Source organism: Fulmarus glacialis, unplaced genomic scaffold, assembly GCF_000690835.1.
Source record: "Fulmarus glacialis isolate BGI_N327 unplaced genomic scaffold, ASM69083v1 scaffold8130, whole genome shotgun sequence".
Lineage (NCBI taxonomy): Eukaryota > Metazoa > Chordata > Aves > Procellariiformes > Procellariidae > Fulmarus > Fulmarus glacialis.
In genome coordinates this window covers 71,991-90,397 of record NW_009189530.1, presented here as the reverse complement: position 1 = coordinate 90,397, position 18,407 = coordinate 71,991, and the positions used below count along the sequence as shown (strand labels likewise).

General features: G+C 43.0%; 1 protein-coding gene across 1 annotated transcript in view; it reads right to left on the bottom strand.

Moving 5' to 3' along the window:
• Positions 1-10,053: 10,053 nt before the first annotated feature.
• Positions 10,054-18,407, bottom strand: part of CCDC85A (coiled-coil domain containing 85A) — a gene marked incomplete at its 5' end in the record, with an annotated part of 80,340 nt that continues 71,986 nt past the window's right edge. The window contains 2 exons of the mRNA XM_009582424.1: positions 10,054-10,143; positions 17,313-17,432. Of these exons, the coding sequence (XP_009580719.1) occupies positions 10,054-10,143; positions 17,313-17,432 (210 nt within the window). The remainder of the gene's footprint in view (positions 10,144-17,312; positions 17,433-18,407) is intronic.

The following is an 18,407-nucleotide window of genomic DNA, read 5'->3' as shown; positions in this document are numbered from 1 at the left end:
ACTTGGCACATAGAAAGCACAAGAGATAAAACCGAGCATGGCCAGATCAGAGCTGGCACATCAGGGTATGTCCCATGGCGACAGGCAACAAGACACAGTTACCAGCCACGCAGACGCGGTCAGCTGGTCCCAAAACCACAAAACCTCCACCCCCACAGGGCCGACCCGGGGAAGCGAGAGTCCTTGGGGTCCCCTAAACCCTCCCCTGGCTGGAGACATGGGCAGGAACAAGCCCCTCGGTCCCTTCGTCAACAGCACAGGACCAAAACAGACGAGGAAATTTTCGACTGACACGTGAGCATCGCTGAAGGATGCCGAGCGTCAATTATTTCATCAAGATCAAAGATAAACCCTTATCTGCGCTAGTCTCAGCACTGCTCAGTAGCAGACCAGATCACTGTCTGAATGTTATCAAAAGCCATCTTCTCTCTATTGTTCCTTCTTCCTGCTAAGGCAGGGATATTAGCAGGGAAAAAGTCAAGTATATGGTCACATGGACCTTTCATCTGAGAAAAGGAAGAGCTTCAAAGGGCTGAGGGAAGCTACTCGGATAGTCTGAAGTAGTCACCTTTTTTCTTTTTCTTTCTTTTTTTTTTTTTTTTTTTTTTTTTTTTGTTGAGGCAACTGCTCTATCTTTTTTAAATCTGAAAATTTCCCCAAAATTACTTTAGAGCAGCATGTTTATGGCACACTGCTGGCACATACCTGCCTTTACATCAATCTCAATTTTCCATTAGCACTTGCAGAAACGTTTTGCTGGACACAGTAAAGTTATTACTTAACATAAGCACATATGGATTATGGATGTTATATATGAATATTCCTGTAGTTTCCATTCTGTCAGAGTCCCAACTTAACCTCTGTCATCGCAGTATTTAAACACATCTAGTACCCTTATAAAATAGGGCTGCTGTGGGAGGTGATCCTTCCTCTCTACTTAGCACTGGTGGGACATCTGGAGTGCTGGGGCCAGTTTTGGGCTCCCCAGATGGACATACCAGAACAAGCCCACAGGAAGCCACCATGATGGCCGGGGGCTGAAGCACAAGGCGTGTGCCTCTCCCCGGAGGCGCCCAGCGAAAGGATGAGACACAAATGGCAACAGAGGAAATTCTGGGCAGATACAAGGAAAACTTTTTCACCGTGAGGACGACCCAACTGGATCGAACGCAGGGCAACGCTGCGGTTGGCAAGAGGCGACTGATGCACAGGGATGAACCCTGCACGTCTGGTATGGTCTAGCCCAAGTCTGGTCCACACAGCTCCCTGCTGGCACTCAGCCGCTGGCACATGCCACGGCCAAAGGCAACAGCTTCCCCTGCAGATGATTGCAGGCCACTCCTATCCTGTTTACTTGTTATGAATTGTTTCAGCATGTTTTCCAAAGCCTGATTAAATTGTGGCAACAACTCATCCATTCACAAACGGCTTGTCAAGGTCCTCAGGTGCCCGACCCCTTTCCTCCGCTGTCACGCGCAGTCAGGCCCCGATGTGTAATCACCGGGCAGACCCGCTCTGGCGGACAGCTTAATTACAGCCACATGCTATCGGGGTCAACGCAGAATTTAGAGACTGAACTCCAGGTAACATATGGCATGATTTATGATTATAGAAATATACTGGTGCCTTCCTGCCTTTCTCCTTGTCTACCCAGTTACGCACATGGCTGCAGAACACGTGCAGTGGATCAAGCCCAAACAGCCCTTTCCAAGCAGGCGAAGGATGGTGGCAGCTCTGCTTTGCCACGTCAAGCCCTCAGTCTGGGGACAAGCTGGCCAGACTCTCCGCATGGGACGCTGCAAGGGTGCACCTGAACTATGGGGATTGCCGGCCATTCTTGATGGGCTGTGGTACCGTCAGATACAGAGTGGATATTTTCCTGTACAGAAACAAACACTAATGTGCTAATTATGTAGCTTTGCTCATCTCAGAGTATACCGCCTTCAACATCTATTTCATTTTCCCCCTAATGTTATTTAATGGGATTTACGGAGACAAGGTTTAATTATTCATCATTTTACCTTTTCTCCCCCCTTTTAAAGTTATTAGCAAAACAATTAAGATTAATAAAATTTTAACAAAAATTTCTAGGTAGAATTAATCTCTGCGAGGCAAAATCTTTTGTTTTAACGTGTACGTGTAATTTATTTACTGTGATTAAATGAAGAAGCTTTGGAGTCCTCTTAGCTACAGGTTACCTTATCTGGATGAGGTGCTCTACCTGTCTGCGGGGAGCAGACCATCCCAAAGGGGCATGTTGTACTTTGAAATCACTCATTCGGATGCCACCAAATGCCAAGATACAAATAAGCAGTTTGGCTACAAACCTTTTTGCTTTTCATTTTACTTTGGGTTCTCCTTTTAACAGTTTGGTACCAGTACCCTGATCAGGAAAGCTGAGAAACTGTGCTGGGAGCCCCACCAAGAGAAACGTGCTGCCTTTTGGGCATTATAGCAGAGAACAGACTTTGCTTGGAAGAGCGCAACATCCCATCTGCAACACCCTCTAACTGCACTATGCACCAGCCCATAAGCTAACCGAAGTCCTGCTCATTTCGGTGACCTTCAAAAAAAGCCTGGTGTGCACATATGCATACCTGCATGCAGACCCACAGAGCACGTGTGAGCACCTGAGCAAAAGGGAGGCTGTACCACGCTACGTATGGATCCTGACAACTCGGAAACTAATATATACTATTCTCTTACTATACTGTGCATCAGTTCAGTAGCAGCTCTCAATTAATGCATCGTTATGAAAGGCTCAGTGGCTATGATGTGGGGTTTTTTGGGTTTGTTTTTTTTTTTTTTTTTTAAAATTGTTTTCAGCATTAAAAGGCATCTAACATATGCTCTCCTTCCAGCCCTAGAGACCTGTTGGCCATTTAAGGCTGCTGGCAGTCCTGCCAGTGAGGTGCGGTGCCCTGGCACAGAAGGGTGACACTGCGTGCACCAAAACACTAATGTTTCTAAAGGGAGCTGACGGATGGCAGTGCCAGGAGGCAGCTAAGCAAGGGCAGAGGGGATCGTGGTTCAGCAAGACAGAAACTGAACCACAAAGCCTGAGATTTAGAGGTCCTCACACTATTTGTGACATCTTGTTCCCTTGGAGAGATTTCTTCCCAAGTTGTGGAAGATTTGTCTTTCTAGATGGCACCACCCAGAGCAGAAGGCCTCCAAGAAGCAGTTTTTGCAGTTACGCATATTCAAAGCTTGATGTAAAAGAAAGCAAAACCAGAGCAATCACTAGGACCTTTCAATGGTAAGAAGCAGCTTTCAACCCCAGCCAATTCCTACTCTATCTTTTCATCCACTTCCTACAAACCTGGCCACACACACTCATAAGTTCATCATTGCTCCCTTTTTCTATCAGGCCACGCGACCACCTGGCCTGAACATCAGTGACTCCAGTCCTGCTGCCCAGGGGTGGAAGGCGATTAACCAAGTCTGAGAACAACTCACTTCTGGCATTCAGTATCGCAGCTTCTTCCCTGCCACTTTGGGTTTTATTTGTCCATGGCTACAAATGCTAATATTCAGCTAAGCTGCCCTGAGACACCACTTGCATGCTGCTGGAGGAAAGCATAAGCAGAAAATAAAACCTCCAGTCAATGTTTGCTGGGCTATTGGCAGCACAAAGTGAGAGTGCCCAAGTGACGCATGCAAGCCCCAAAATAGCCGGTGCAAAACTCCAGAATCTTTAGTGGGAAGTCAAAGGGATGCTGCAAAATGGCCAAACAACAGGCTTAAACAATAAAAAATGAGGAAGTATAAAAGTCACCACAGAAAAAAAAGAATGCATTGCTTTAACATCAGTGTAAGGTGAGAACATACAAGAACGCTTGTAAAGAAGGCTTTAAAATGAGTTTCATAATCTGCTGTGATTGAAGGAAAGGCCTTACTCGAGACATCATTCATCTTGCACTTAATTGTAAGCACATGTTGGGGTTCCCGCCTGAAGCAAGGGGTTAATTCTCCAATTATTTCACAGGATTAGAACTACATTTTTTTTCCCCCAGGAAATGTAGAGTTATTGTGAAGCCCATCTAGACATGCTATTTCATAATTAATACTAAATAAAATGTGGATTCTTTCCTTTGTCTAAATAGTTTGCTTTGGCTCAGCTAGGAACAGCAATTAGCAAGACAGCCTCCCTGAACCTATTTGATCTGCTACAGAGTTTCCTGCTGTGTATCAGAAGAACAAACCTGATTTCACACAATCCATGGGGTTTATGTTGGCTGGATATGCTATAATTAAAATGATCTTTTTTTTTTTTTTTTTTCCCTGAGGGCCTTGTTTATATGCTTGTGGTTTTTTGTGGGGAGGCACGCACGTACCTAATTTAGCAGTTTTGTTGATTTACACTTCTGCTCTTTACTGGTTCCCTTTGTAGCATTCACTGTTTGTAGTTTGGTGCAGAAATTGGGACCTGTTATCATTTGTGTTATAGATCCATTTTATTAGCAGGAGTAGAGGAACAGTTCCCATGGAAACGTTTCCGTGTTTCATGGTGTGCTTTTCCTGGGATTTTCAAGGTTGTGTGGGGTGGGCTCTGGGCTGCTCTGGGGCTTTCTAAATGGGCACGTGCAACAGTCTGTGAACGCTTCCCCTTCAGCACAGGGAGAAAAAGAACATATTTTTAGATTGTGTATTTCCTCTGATACGAAGTCTAACGCCTGTGAAAACAGAGCAGCTCGACAGCCCCGTGCCACAGATTGATGTTCAGGCCAATTCCCACCACTCTGACAACAAACCAGATCCTATTTTGAAAAGCCACCTTAAAACTCGAGTGTCCTTTCGCTCTCCAACCTTTACGCTTAAGCCATGAGTGATGCTATGGTTTAACAGGGCTCAGCGCACTCTCACCTGAGCCAAGATGTCCTTGTGTCACTAGGGACTTTCAACACTTCTTGGAAAAAAAAAAAAGTGCCATCAACCCCCTCCTGCTCTCCAGCTGAGGTGTTCAGGCCCAGGGATCACTACTGCTCATGAGCCAACTCTGCCCCCTGGCATTTACCAAGAACAATGCTTAAAAAAAAAAAAAAAAAAATCCCATGGGAAAATGATAAAACACCTTGTTTCTCACACAGCCTTTCTCCAAGTCCTTTATGATTGCCATATGCACAGGTGAGTTGCATAGCAAATGGGTTGTACCACTAGTCACATAAACACCGCAGAAGATTCACCTGCAGCCTGGATCCTGGCAGGACTGGTCCCCATCCCCCTTCCCTTTGTCCTCTTTCTTTCCAGAGTCTGGGGATGGGTTCCCAATGTTATTTTTCCCTTTACTTTTTCATCTGAAGACTTATAAAAAAATTATTTTAAAAATTTACTTCAACCTATTCACAGTAGTGGGGGAAAAACCCACCAAAGAAGCTTCAAACTTCAGGGCCATGGCCACTGCATTGAAGAGATAATTATAATAAATTCTTATTCAAGTGGAGAGTAATTATCATGTTCTAACAAAGATATTAAATAATTCATTATTATTATTTTGGCATTTCTTTCTGAACCAGGTGTTTAGGAAGCTGTTTCAGATGGAAGCATGTAATGATGTCCCCGGGGTCCTTCCCCATCAGCCAGTAGCGTGAGAAGAACCACAAATGCTTGGGCAGGGCTGGAGCTACCCAGAACCTGGCTGCAGCACAGCCAGCAAAGACCTCATATCAATATCAGAAAATGCTATGGTTTTATTTATTTTTCATCGTTCCCCATGAATATTTCTTAGTTTTCTAATTACTCCCATGGAAATGTTTGAGCTTTCTCAGTTAAGAAAGATTCAGGTAAGGTTTATGCCTCTGGTCCATGTTCTCTCTTAAGTTTTTAAAACATGATAATATTTTTATTTACGTTAGACTATTTAAAACTTTATTTTCAGTCACACTACCATTTTTGGGTTGTCTGACCCCCCCACCAAAGTCAGCAGGAGTGCCCAGGAGCATCCCATGTAGTCTTATGCTCCTTCAGCAATTACTAAGCCTTCCCCTCCTCTCTGATCTTTTTGTGAAGTGACCCCAGTATTTAGCTTTTCATAACAACTAAAGTTTCTCTTCCACATATCGAAAATTTCAGCCACACCATGCTATTTCTGGGATAAAAAAAACCATGAAGAGTCTGGAGTCACCAAGGAGGAGGGGAGAGAGGTTCTTTTAAAAAAAGAAGGGTCATTACTAGCAAGATGATTATTTGCTCTTTCCTCCTTTTGCAGTTTCTCCTTCCCCCTCACTCCCAATACTGCATATATCAGATGTGAGTTGCCAGCTCTGGCAAACGCCATCTTGCAATCACTTTTGGGCCTGATTGCACCTGCTAGAAAGTACCATAATCACAGGGCAGCCCAGCAAATTGGTTGATTCAATAATGCAGAACCTCTATTTATTAAATCCATGCAGAGCTGCTATCAAGTCAGCTGTTCTTACCTTCAGGTTTTTGGATGACCAGAGTTGCAGAGCTAGTTGCTGGCTTGAGGACATTCATGGCTGAGGGTCCCTGTGTACATGGTTCACCCAAGCCTGGAAAACACAAGTGTGGAGATATAAGGAGGTCTTGGCATTATATATGTGGCAGCTGCATTTGCTACTTTGTTCTGCAGGAATTCACAATGAAGGACAGTCTCATCAAGATTTCCCCCCGCCCCCCCCCGAAAGTGGAGAAAAAAGTGGCTAAGTCACTTTCTTCTGTATCAAACCGGTGAGATCAGTATAAAGAACTCGCACCACCCTGGGACTTATTTCAAAAACATATAAAGAATTAAACAAACCATTGCCCTGGCAAGAGTGGTATTTGTTGGGGAGGTACCCGACAGCAACACGGAAAGCCTGTGGGGCATTCGGTGTTTGAGAGGTTCGGGCAGCACAAAGGAGCACGGGGCTGGTGCCGTCCCCACGCCGCAGAGGCTGTTTGGGCTGGCTGTGCTCAAAATGTTAAAAAGGGCACACTGACTTCGTGCCGTGTTCATAAACATGTCCATCAACTGCAACCTTTGGGGAACAGGCTCTACTGAAACCATTCACTTGCTGAAAAACAAACTGCCATTCTTTACCTTCTAACCCCTCAGCAAAGCAGCTTTTCTCCACTCCAGAATGTAAAATCCACTCACTACATCTGCTACGCGAATGCTATTTAAAATTCACTCGCATAGTGAATTTTATAGCTCATTCATGCTCAGCTCAGAAGCTGGGAACGGCCCTGTAACAACACGTGCAAATTTTCCACTGAAGCAGAATTATGCTAAAAACAACTGAATGAGGAGTCCATGAGGCTTGGCGCAATTACATTTTACTGAAAAACGCCTAAGCGTGCGGGCAGAGAGCAAGATAGATGAGATGAACTTCTGTAACTACTAAAGCAATTTTTATTCATTAGTGCAGAGACATATCAGCGGGCTACAGGACCCCTCAAGGGCACTGACCCTCTTCTCCACACACTGCACACTTTCTCCTCTTAGTAAGCTGTATTTTTAGGAGTCCCCACAGGACTTATTAGCTTCAAGATATTGATTGTACTAAGTATTTTTTCCCCAGAAAAGTTAGTGCAAGCTTTCTGCTCAGCAGCACAAGCAATAACAGGCAGCCCTTTTGCTGCACTTTCCCCCAGCATGCGCAGCCCGTGGGGGAACAAGATGTGGTGGGCACAGGAGGCCACTGGCACACAGCAGGACACAACCAGCCTCCCCCAGTACCACGAAGATGCCTGTGTCTCTTACCTGAGCGAAGCAGCTCTGGGAGCTCCACGTTGCCCTGTCCTCGTCTCAAAGCCACACTCTGCTAAAAGGGGGAGGAAGGGCCCTGGGGCTGCCCTTGCAGCACAGCTGGGGATTTAATGCGTCGCACCTGGGGACTTAATGCGTCACACCTGGGGCATGCAGCTGGTGGCAACCTGGAGCTGCTATATATAATACATATATATATGTAGCTACCTCAGTTAGCATAAAAGATATAAGCAAATCCACATATCTGGGATTTTTTAAGACACCTGGAGAGAAAGTGAACAAAAATCCACAACATGCAGCTAATTTCTCAACAAAGCAGGAAACATTTCCAACAGCTCCTTCAAAGCGAACTGCATGTAAGCCCAAGCACCTTGCGGCTTTGGTCATTAAAGGAGAGCAAACAATGGTGAGATTCTATAATTTATTACCGTTGCTAAGATGAACACAGATACTTGATACCCAATTGTATGCAGAACTGTAAAAAAATAGTTTTAATACAGTATCAAAATTTACACAAGTATAGTGTCAAAAGACCAGTGTCCCTCAAATTAGCCCCTGCACATACGTACTGCAGGCACAAGTACATGTTTTACATTTTTTCATACATATATATAGATATATAGGAATACAACAATTGAAGTTTAACTATGCAAACAATATGTATGGGAGAAAACAACATGTAAAGATAACAGACAACTGTATGGGCTAGGTAATATATAAGAAATTATGCAAGAGTGCAATGTTTCAAAATGGAAGGCCGATTCTGCATTTCCAACTCAAAGAGACAGAGTGAACAGGAGTTTTGGCTGAGAAAGCAATGCTGGATCAGAGGCCTTAAATCAAATGGTACCAAGTAAAAATAACAACCGAAACCAACATAATTATTGCTGCAAATTAACACACTTTTTCTGAAGACAGTTAGCAGATTTACATCATACTCCTATTTAACAAAAGATTGTACAGCAACCGAGCTACATTCCACTGCAAATAGCCCACGAATACAGCACGTTGCAAGCTCAGAGAAAACAGAGATTCTGACTTTGGCTCAAATCTTAGTAACCAAGAACAAACCAGAAACCCAGGAATTGTTGCATTCCTATTTTTTTTTTTAAACTTTTATTAGTCTTTTTGATGCTCAGCTATGGTAAAAAGTTAAGCAACAGCATTCAATCACAAGCCTGTTGCACATTCATACATGAAACTATCATTGCTTTTAGATATACACAAAATACCTATCATTGCAATTCAATACACACAACTAGTATCATACGCGTAGATAAAAATAAACTAAGCACACCTAGGGCGCCGTCTGGTCAAATCTCAGGCAATCTGAACAAGAGCTTTCTGCCTCATAATAATGAAAGACATGCTCTGAGTATAATAAAACCTTTTTCTTTGAAAGAACGCTACAGTGGCAAGAAAAGCTTTTTTATAATGCAGTGCAATCTTTTAGATCCTTATAGACTCTTGTTAAATAAACCAGCACGTCTCTAAATTAAACAGTGGAAATTAGCATCCCGACAATTGGAAAATACTTCCCAAAAAAACCTCTGATGGAAATTCTGATTTGAGACCTGTAATACTGATACCTAAGTATTCTGTTCATTAAAGGGCTGTGAACATCGTACACGTCTTCAGAAGATGTGCATCAAAGTGAATTGAAAAGAAAGCTATCTTTACTTTCATTTAGAAAGAAATTGTGTTTCACTACAAGTACTGTAGTCATGCTACACTACTGGCTGGCTAGGAGACTTTATGATCTTTTAGCACCTCCAAAGGCAGGTATTCTACCAAAGCAAAAAAATCATTTGGAAACTGCCTAAGCACCATTAACCAATATTTTATAGACTGAAGTGTGAGTTACTAAGAAGTGACCTTCTCAAAATTGTGGAGACCAAAGGCACAGTTTATCAATGTCTCTCCAGTCTGGTGAAAAACCTCTGTTAAATCCAGTGGGAAATTCGTTCAGACTTACTAGAGATTCACTGTAACTAACCAAAATAAAACTTAATTCATGTAACTCCTGCAGAATCCCAATTATCTTTTAGTTAGGATGGAAATACCTCTGTGCTTCTAAATGTGGTGTGTTGAAGTGATGATGTGGCGGTGGCAGCGTTTCACTAGCCAGTATACCGAAAGAGCAGTATTTGGGGAACACTGACAACACGGCTCCTCTGAAACACCTCTGTGCAGAATCTCTACTAGTTTCCAGTGAAGTCTCTTGTTGTGCATATAGACACCGCGTCGTCAGCTGGGAAGTCGCTGTGGACACAGTCAGTTCTTTCTCTCTTATCAGCAGTTCAAACTCTTTCTCTTCAGAGAGAGGACTTGCTCAGAGCCTTTTACATAGGTCCTTTATACTGATTTCCTGACAAATGTTGTCTAATTCCAGGGCACGACCCTGCAGCATCTCCAAGTTTCCTCCACACAACCTAAAAGGAGGGATGGAAAAAGATCTCATTATCACCAGTTAAGATGTACTGGCGTTCATATAGACATGCATCTGGAAACGCCACACATTCATTAAGCAGACCATGCAGCACAGGTAAGGACAGAGGAGAGGGACACACAACAGGAGAAGAGAATATTTCTCAAGGGATACAACATTCCTTCTGAACACAGAAAGCACATGCTTCTAGGTAAAAATGGTTAAAAACAAAGACAAATGAACTAGCACGTGCACCGCCAGTATATTTTGTGCTTCAGATACAAGGCTGAGGACATTTACAGGCCCCAATTGAAACTTTGTTCAACTATTTCCCCAACCACATCTCTTGCAGAACGTGATTCAGGAGCACAAAGCTCAGTCCAGAGGAGTCTACACATTTCTAGTTTAAAAAGCACAGAGCAGTTCTCCCCTTTTTCAAAGAATTTGCTTGTTCTCTTAAAATCAAGCAAGGCATTGAAAGTGTTTGTTTTATTTCGTTTGTTCTTCCTTCAGATCAGAGGAATTGTGCATGTAGTCCCTGTTCTATACATGCTTGTGTGTTTTGTTGAACCAGAGCGAAATCTACAATTTAGTAGAAGTTTGCTATTTTTTTCTTAGTGCGGACTATATATAAAGGTTTCCTTCCTCATACTCGCATCTACTCCCATTCATGATTGCATAACATCCAGGTTACAATTATGGAATTAAAGATGCAGAGGAGTTACTAGGAAAAAAAAAAATTTAGGAAAGCATTTTATAATGATTTATAAAAAGATTGACCTATTATAAGCAAGAGAATCAGTAGCTTGTGTCGTATCACCAGGCATCTCTTCCAGGGGCCACCAGAAACGAGAGTGGTAATTACCACCATACTGTGTTTTGCAATTTAAGATTATTTCTGTTTAATAATAATCAACTAGCAACCAACTAAAGTATAACTGCTACTAAACCACTAAATCTCTGGAGCAATAGCAATATGACTGTCGAGAAAGGCAAAAACTGTTTTCCATCGTCATTATTTATTATTTGTATTTTATGAGTGCCTAAAGCCCAGGAGTGAACAGAGGTTGCATTAGCTGGAACTGAATAAACACAAAGCAGCTGGATCCTAGGAAGCTAACACCCTGAAAAGACACCACCAGCCCTGGTTCCTACAGCTGATGAGCAAAGGCAGAACCACCCCACAGTCCTACTGTTATTCTGTGCAAGAGATGGGAAAATAACCCAGTTCCTCTGAGCCTCCGCTGAAAAAAACATGAGTATAAGCATGAAAAACAGAAACACTCCAAGATCGGAAGCAATAAGACTACAGTCTTACTACACAGGGCCAAACAAATTAGAGTCCTTTAAAGGGACTTTAATACTAATGGATGGACATAACCCCAACCCTGCAAACTTTCCATACGACCAGAATCTTGCAGCCTGAAATCAGAAGAAAAACGGGTGGAATCACGTTATCATCATAAAAATATGCATGTGGTTTAGCTATGTTTGCTGTATCGTGAAACACTGTGCCACGGTGAAAGCATAAAAAATGGCTTTTCAGTGAAACCTCCCAAATGAGCTGTCTATGGCTGAGCCATCGGAAACGGCAGAGGGCTGGATTTGATGAGATGGGCGTTTCTTTCCAACGTTTGGTTGCTGATGTTCCTAACATCACATTATCAAGAAGTAAGACCTTTTGGATAGCTTTTGTGAGAAGGCACATTGTACCTACAATTTCAACAATTTTTCTGGTCAATAGACATTAGACAATATTTACCAAGCAGCTAATGCTGACACAATAATAAACTAAAAGGTGTCGCTTCCCAAAGTCGTTTATTTCCAGGTGAACAAATGACCCCTGATTGCTAGGAAGGGACAAATGCACATAAGACAGCCCTGGAAAGCCAACATCCTAAGCAGAATTGACAAGGTGGGGTCAAAAGGAATACTCGTGCCATTTTTATGGGTGGGAAATGGAGAAATCTGTGTCAGCAACCACTTTTGCCCGTGCATACAGTGCAACAGATACCTCGGTCTCAAAGGCATCACAGTAATCTTATTTGCCTCCTTTTCAGAAACACAGGATGATATAGGTTAAATTTCTGCAGATTTATCACCAAACTCTCCTTTTGTGCTGGCAGTTCTTTGCACAGCCATGATAGCTGTATATATCGCTGTGTTCTGCACACATATTTGTTTGGCCCTCTGCATTTTATGTGCATTTTGGATTTGCATATAGGATTGTTTACTTCTCAGTTCACTAGTTCAACACTAACTTGTCATAAGCAGCACTAATGGAATTACTTTGCGTTTACAAGCACTCAAGAGAAAAATGTAATACTTATGTATTCCTGAATGTGTTTTAAATAGTTATGAGAGAGTAAAAAGCCCAGTACCAAAAACTTCACTCAAAATTTCAGCAGAAACCTTGACTGAATAAAGGACAGCTATGAAGTTCACGATACAGTCATGGCGATTCATTTCTAGCTTACTTCCAACACACCAGAGTGAAAGAACGGAGAAATCTTCTCCCTGGTAGCCAGGCAGAAACCCACACCCTAACTGCAGATGACAGCAGCTACGTCACCTGCTGGCTGTGGTAGCATTCGAGGCCCGTGGTACTTCACGTGCAGCATAAAATACTCATGGAGATCTCTGGGCTCCCTGACCCCTCTTGGGCAGCTACTCCACCAATCCCATATGGCATACCCCATCTTCCCTTTGGCTCCCAGCCCAAGTGAGCGTGCTGCAGCCCTGTGAACAAAACTTACCGGTAGCCTGAGGAAAATTACAAAGAACAAACCTCCAGACTTAATCCAAACATTCCTGTGCTTTGAAATTACCTCCATGCTCACCAATACACGATAAACTGCCTCTAAACCCGCTGCTACGCATTGCTACATTCTCCTAAGACAATGCAAGTATATAAATACAAAGCAAAAACATTCCCAAATACGTTGTTGATGAGGTGGTACCAATACCAACACCATATGCGCATCCTGAGGAGAGAATTCGCACATCCGTTATCTTGATAAAGTATCAACCTGATCATATAACACCATAAAGTTCATACAACATGAGCTATACATTCAAATTGCATTTCAGTACCAATTAAGACTATGCACCAAAATTATAGCACCCAAAATGAAACTTGTCATCAATCCACTGTTTTCAAAGGCAAAACGATGCCGTGGCAAATGTTTCATGTAAAACACCCACAGCGCACAAAGCTGCAGCAAAACAGTGAGCTATAAACTGGAAGGAACTGCAATGAGAATGCAAAAGAAAAGAAACATCATAATTAGTTCATCACACATCCACTGTACTTTTAACATGGACTAGATGAATGTAAGAAAAAGTAAAACCAGAAAGGAAATAACCAACTATTTAAAAAGTATAATAATATATCAATAGTCAAATCAGACACAGATCATAAAAGTCAGAAGAAAATGTAGCATTTCAATGCCAGCGGCAGAGCTTTGAATGGCTGGGGAACAAAGAGACAAGGCAGAACACAAGTATATATTTGGGATGTACAAAAATGAATTGATAACATCAAATTTAGTCTATTAGTATTTTAGAATTAGCATTACTTACATCACAAGAACTTTTATGGATTCCTGTTAAATATGTATTAGTTAGAAACTGCTTTTTTATCCATAAATTGCAAAGCAATAGTGTAGGCAAGACAATACATAGGTGCCAGTATACTGATGGGGAAACTGAGGCTGCCAGACTTCATCATACTTGCCAAATTTTATTCTTATGAAGGATAAATTCAGGTCAGCTGAGTCATACAGTACTGTATCCCAGATATATTATCACATGTAGATTTTTATGATCAATACTGACCAACATGTTAAAATTATAGTGTTCCTAATAAAACAGTAATTGCATTACAGAAACAGTAATTTACTTAATTTCCATATAAAATCTTCAAGGGCGTATTGTCAGCATTTGAACAAAAAATACTTTGCATCTTCAGGTGTTTCCAGGCTCAAGATGGAATATAAAATTAAACACCCTAAACTTACAGTGCACATTTCTCCAGCCACAGCTTTTTCTGTCTCACTAAGGTAGTGGTAAGAGTCTTTAACAGCCTGCTGATTTATATTTTCCTGAGCTTCCAAGACAAGGGTATGTTTAAAAAAAAAAAAAAGGGGGGGGGGGGGGAATTTTATTTTACAAATTTGTTTTGCAGCCACAAATAAGAGCAGTAGCATATTTAAGCTTTCATGGGTCCTTCCTGAGTATGGGCATACATATATAACTGACCAATTGCATTTAAAGATAATTAAACTGATTACACTGCTCTGGATTTCAGGGCAGGAGGTCATTACTGACCTCCTGGGTACCACAGAACACTTACTTTTACTGCAGCAACTCCTACACTTAGCCTCAGACCTTGTCTTCGATTAAAGCATACCTCAATTTAATTTGTAGATGGCATAGTGGAGTTTCCAGTAGGCGACATGGAACTCAGGATAGGAAAACCCAATGCAAGTTTTGCAGGTAAGCCTGTGCCCTTGGTTATTCAGGCACTCAGACTAGGTAACGATCGTCATTCCATAAATATAAACCCTGGTCTGCAAAGCAAACCTGTGTGGAATATGCACACCTCCACACACAAGCAGTTTGGTCATATACAACTTGCAAAAAGAAACAAACACATCCTGCCATATGAAATAACTACTTGTATATCCCTAGTGATACCACTTGCACATAGGGAATAATCCCATAACCACTGGCAGGGTGGGGAAGATCTCCAAGGCCCAGGCACGGGGACACGCACGGCAGTTGCTTCTCTCAACCACCCTGCGTGACGGATCAGGCCATGGAGGAGCCTTTATCAGACAAGCTGCATGGCAAAGCTCCTCTCTCTCTTTCACCACTCTCTCCACCAGCGGGAGATTCACAGGCAAATTTTTTTTTAAAGTCTCCTCATTACTCAGGAAAAAACCAGCACTATTTTTAGCAATGACCTCCCTGTGTTTTCTTATGGATCTGTACCTTTAAAATACATTCCTGATCTTTAGATTTCTTGCTGAGCAGCTGTGCAGAAGGGGATTGCACTAACAATGAGGTTTTGTAACAAAGACTATTCCTTTTATTGCAGGAATTCCAAATTGCCCAATTTGTAAAGAAAAGCAGGCTCCTTACTTTGGCTTGTTCTTCCTCCTGCATCTGATTCTGCTAAGTGATGCAAGTGGGAGCTCTGCATTCCCCAGAAAGGCAGGATCAAACCCATATGCTTCACTCTGGGAAACAGCAGGGTCTCCTCCCTGGCTGGGGATGGGGAAGGTTGGGCAGTCTGTTTAGCTGACAGCTCACCTTCCATTTCAAATATAACAGTATCATTTATATCTATTTCTGCCTGCTGCAATACCTCCTAGCAAACTAAAAGCTGAGCTTTCACATCATACTGAACTAAATTCTGTGTATTTCTTATCAATCCATTTCAGCAACCAAGGTTATCAGCCATTGTTCAAATATTTCACTTACACCAACCAGCTATTACAGGTTGTCAAAAGCATGTTGTTAAATGTTCCATTCAGGGAAGTGTCTTTGCCAATGGGTATTTTCAGAGAACTACAAAAGGCTTTTTTCGGTAATTATGCATGATCTCTTGACAAAATTACTTGGCATAGATTTATTTTCTAGGCAACAGCAGGTGAAATATATGGCAGATGCACACAGGACCTTGAGCCCTGCTAAATCGGGCACTCCCCAGCAGACGGGAATGTTTCCGGGCACTCCCCAGCAGCCGGGAATGGTGGTCCATCGTACCTCTCCTGTACGAGGGCGAGACCAGCGCACTCACAGGCAGAGTGCTGCCGATGGGGACGTGTCAGGGGCGGCCATTAGAGAGGGAACCTGCAGTTGTGTGCACGTGGAGAGGGGCTCAAGCACTCTGCTGCTGCTTCCCCCGTTCGGAAGCCAGAAAAACAGGCGAGGCGGCTGCGGTGAAGCCCTGCACCAGGGTTTTATGTTACAGGAAAGGATCTGATTGCTGTAATTTGTGCACAGTTCACTTGCATAAACCTATTTCCTCAGGCTTCATGGAGGAGACGGCAATGTCACCCAGCCACGTGGAAGATAATCACCCTGCGCATAAAGTCAGATATCCAGGCAAGTCAACAGCACTACTGAGCTCTTACTGTGCCCCGTGCATCTCTATGAAGCTCAAAAACAGAGCAAATGTCTACAAAAGTCCCTTCCAGTTCTCCCCTGAAGGAGGGCAAACCTACCCCCTCCAAGTAACCAGTATGCCCCTGCAACATCTGGATAGGTGGGGAATAACACCCACTTAACCAAATGAACATTAAAGCAGTTTAGCTAATGAGTGAAGTACAGGAGAGAAGACAACCAGAAAATGATCATGTTAGAGCCAGAGTTAGGAGACAGGAATACAAAGTCCATGCTCTCCGCTCAGCTCACCCTCAGTTTTTAATCCTCTCCAGAGGAGCAGGGACACTGTTGACGCACATGCTGCAGTGGGACAGTGAACTCAGCCAGTTGTTGATTCAGATCACCTGGTAAACCACTGCATCTTGTAACAGCTTTCTAAGTTTCATTAACTGCAACAGTTTCACTGTTGACATAGGTTAAGAACTTGCAAATTTGCCCCTCTGATTGCTTGTGTCAATTGCTGTTTATCAATGCAACACAGGTCTTTGAAATACAACCCTGACTTCAGAGTAAATCACATCTGCTCTCACAGAAGTTTCAACACTGACCTGGGAATCATGATGCATGGCCTTCAGCCCAAGTTCTGCTATTTTTATTATGAATATACCATGCGCATTGGCTTTATCTTTGCATTAAAGTATTTCTCTGTGCATGGGTTACAGGAATCCATTATATTCCACTGGAGAACAAATATGCATCCTACATGACGTAAAAAGATTTCCTTATTCAGAAAAACACCACTTTCAGCTTCAAAGAAAAACTGTACAAGTGTAAGTAATTTGGAGAGCAGCTACAGCTGGCATCACCCCCATTGTAAGGGCCGAGTCCCTGCCCCGAGAAACACACAGTCCACAGATGCAATGAGTGACAAACAGAGAAACAATCCCGCTCATGACAGTAACATCCCAGTGGTGTCCACAGGAATGTTGCCAGGACAATACGACACGTGTTGAGTAACAGACACGACGTTTTGCATGGAGTGTACCGGAGGAGCGTTACCTTCAGAGCATTTACCACTGAGTCAGACTGCTGAGAGGCTGAGCCATGTCCACTGACGCTAGCTGGCTCGTTTGCAGAGCAGTAACTCCCCTCCGCCCCTCCTGGCATCCTAATGGGATCCTTCGCAAAAAATTAAAAACTATTTAATAAAGAAAAGGGTTGGTAACTAATTAAAACAGATGTCAATTTTTTTTTTTTTTAAAAAAAGCTGAGAAGCACTGAAGGCGTGTTTCACTCCGAAGTCCCCCTCTTTCTGTGCCACAGTAACCAAGATCCACGTGAGGTAGCTCAAGCGCTACTGTTGAGTGTCACCCAAACACTATGGCCCTCAAGGGTGTCTATCTGGCAACTCAGGACATAGTAATAAAATTTCTTATGTATGTACATTGCCTCACAAAAGTGCTGCGAGGTTCAGAGAGATGATTTCAACTCCAAAGGAAGGTTTTGAGAATGTCTAATTTTATCCCAATAATTCCAGAGGTTGTTCCTTCAACAAAACTCACATTTTTAAACGTTGCTGCAAGGTTTGCAGCACAAGCTCAGCCGCAGCCGACCAGGGAAGCAGCCAGGAGCTCCGGGCTGCCAGCTCACTCCTTCCCTGCCTCTGGCTGCTCCGGTGCAAGGGCATGTCCCCCGTGCTTGCCTGCGAGACGTCAATTTATACCCAATGGTGACCACCTCAGGGGCTGTTTCCTCCCAGTGAACAGCTGGAAGGGTTCTTCAGGACACTGCCAAACAAATGCAAGCTTCCTAAACTCTTACAGCTCAGCCACCTCAAACTTTGCAGGATGTAAAGCATCTCCTGGAGTGACTGCAGTGCCGAGGTAACCTGAGCAGGCAGCCTGCTTCGGAGGAGTGCTAAAAATACCCCTGCTGCATTCATGGACAGCAATGTGGTAGCTGCAGCGACAGAGACGGCCCGAGTAGACGCTTCCGAGGAGCTTTCAACCTGACCTGCTCTTCACTGTCATTCTTCATGCAGAATTTTGTTTAAAAAAAATGAGAAATATAAATAAGAAAAACATTTCAAAGATTGAGAGATTGGAAGTTTCTTTCTTACAAAGTAAGAAACGCTGTAGGAAACATTAAGAAATA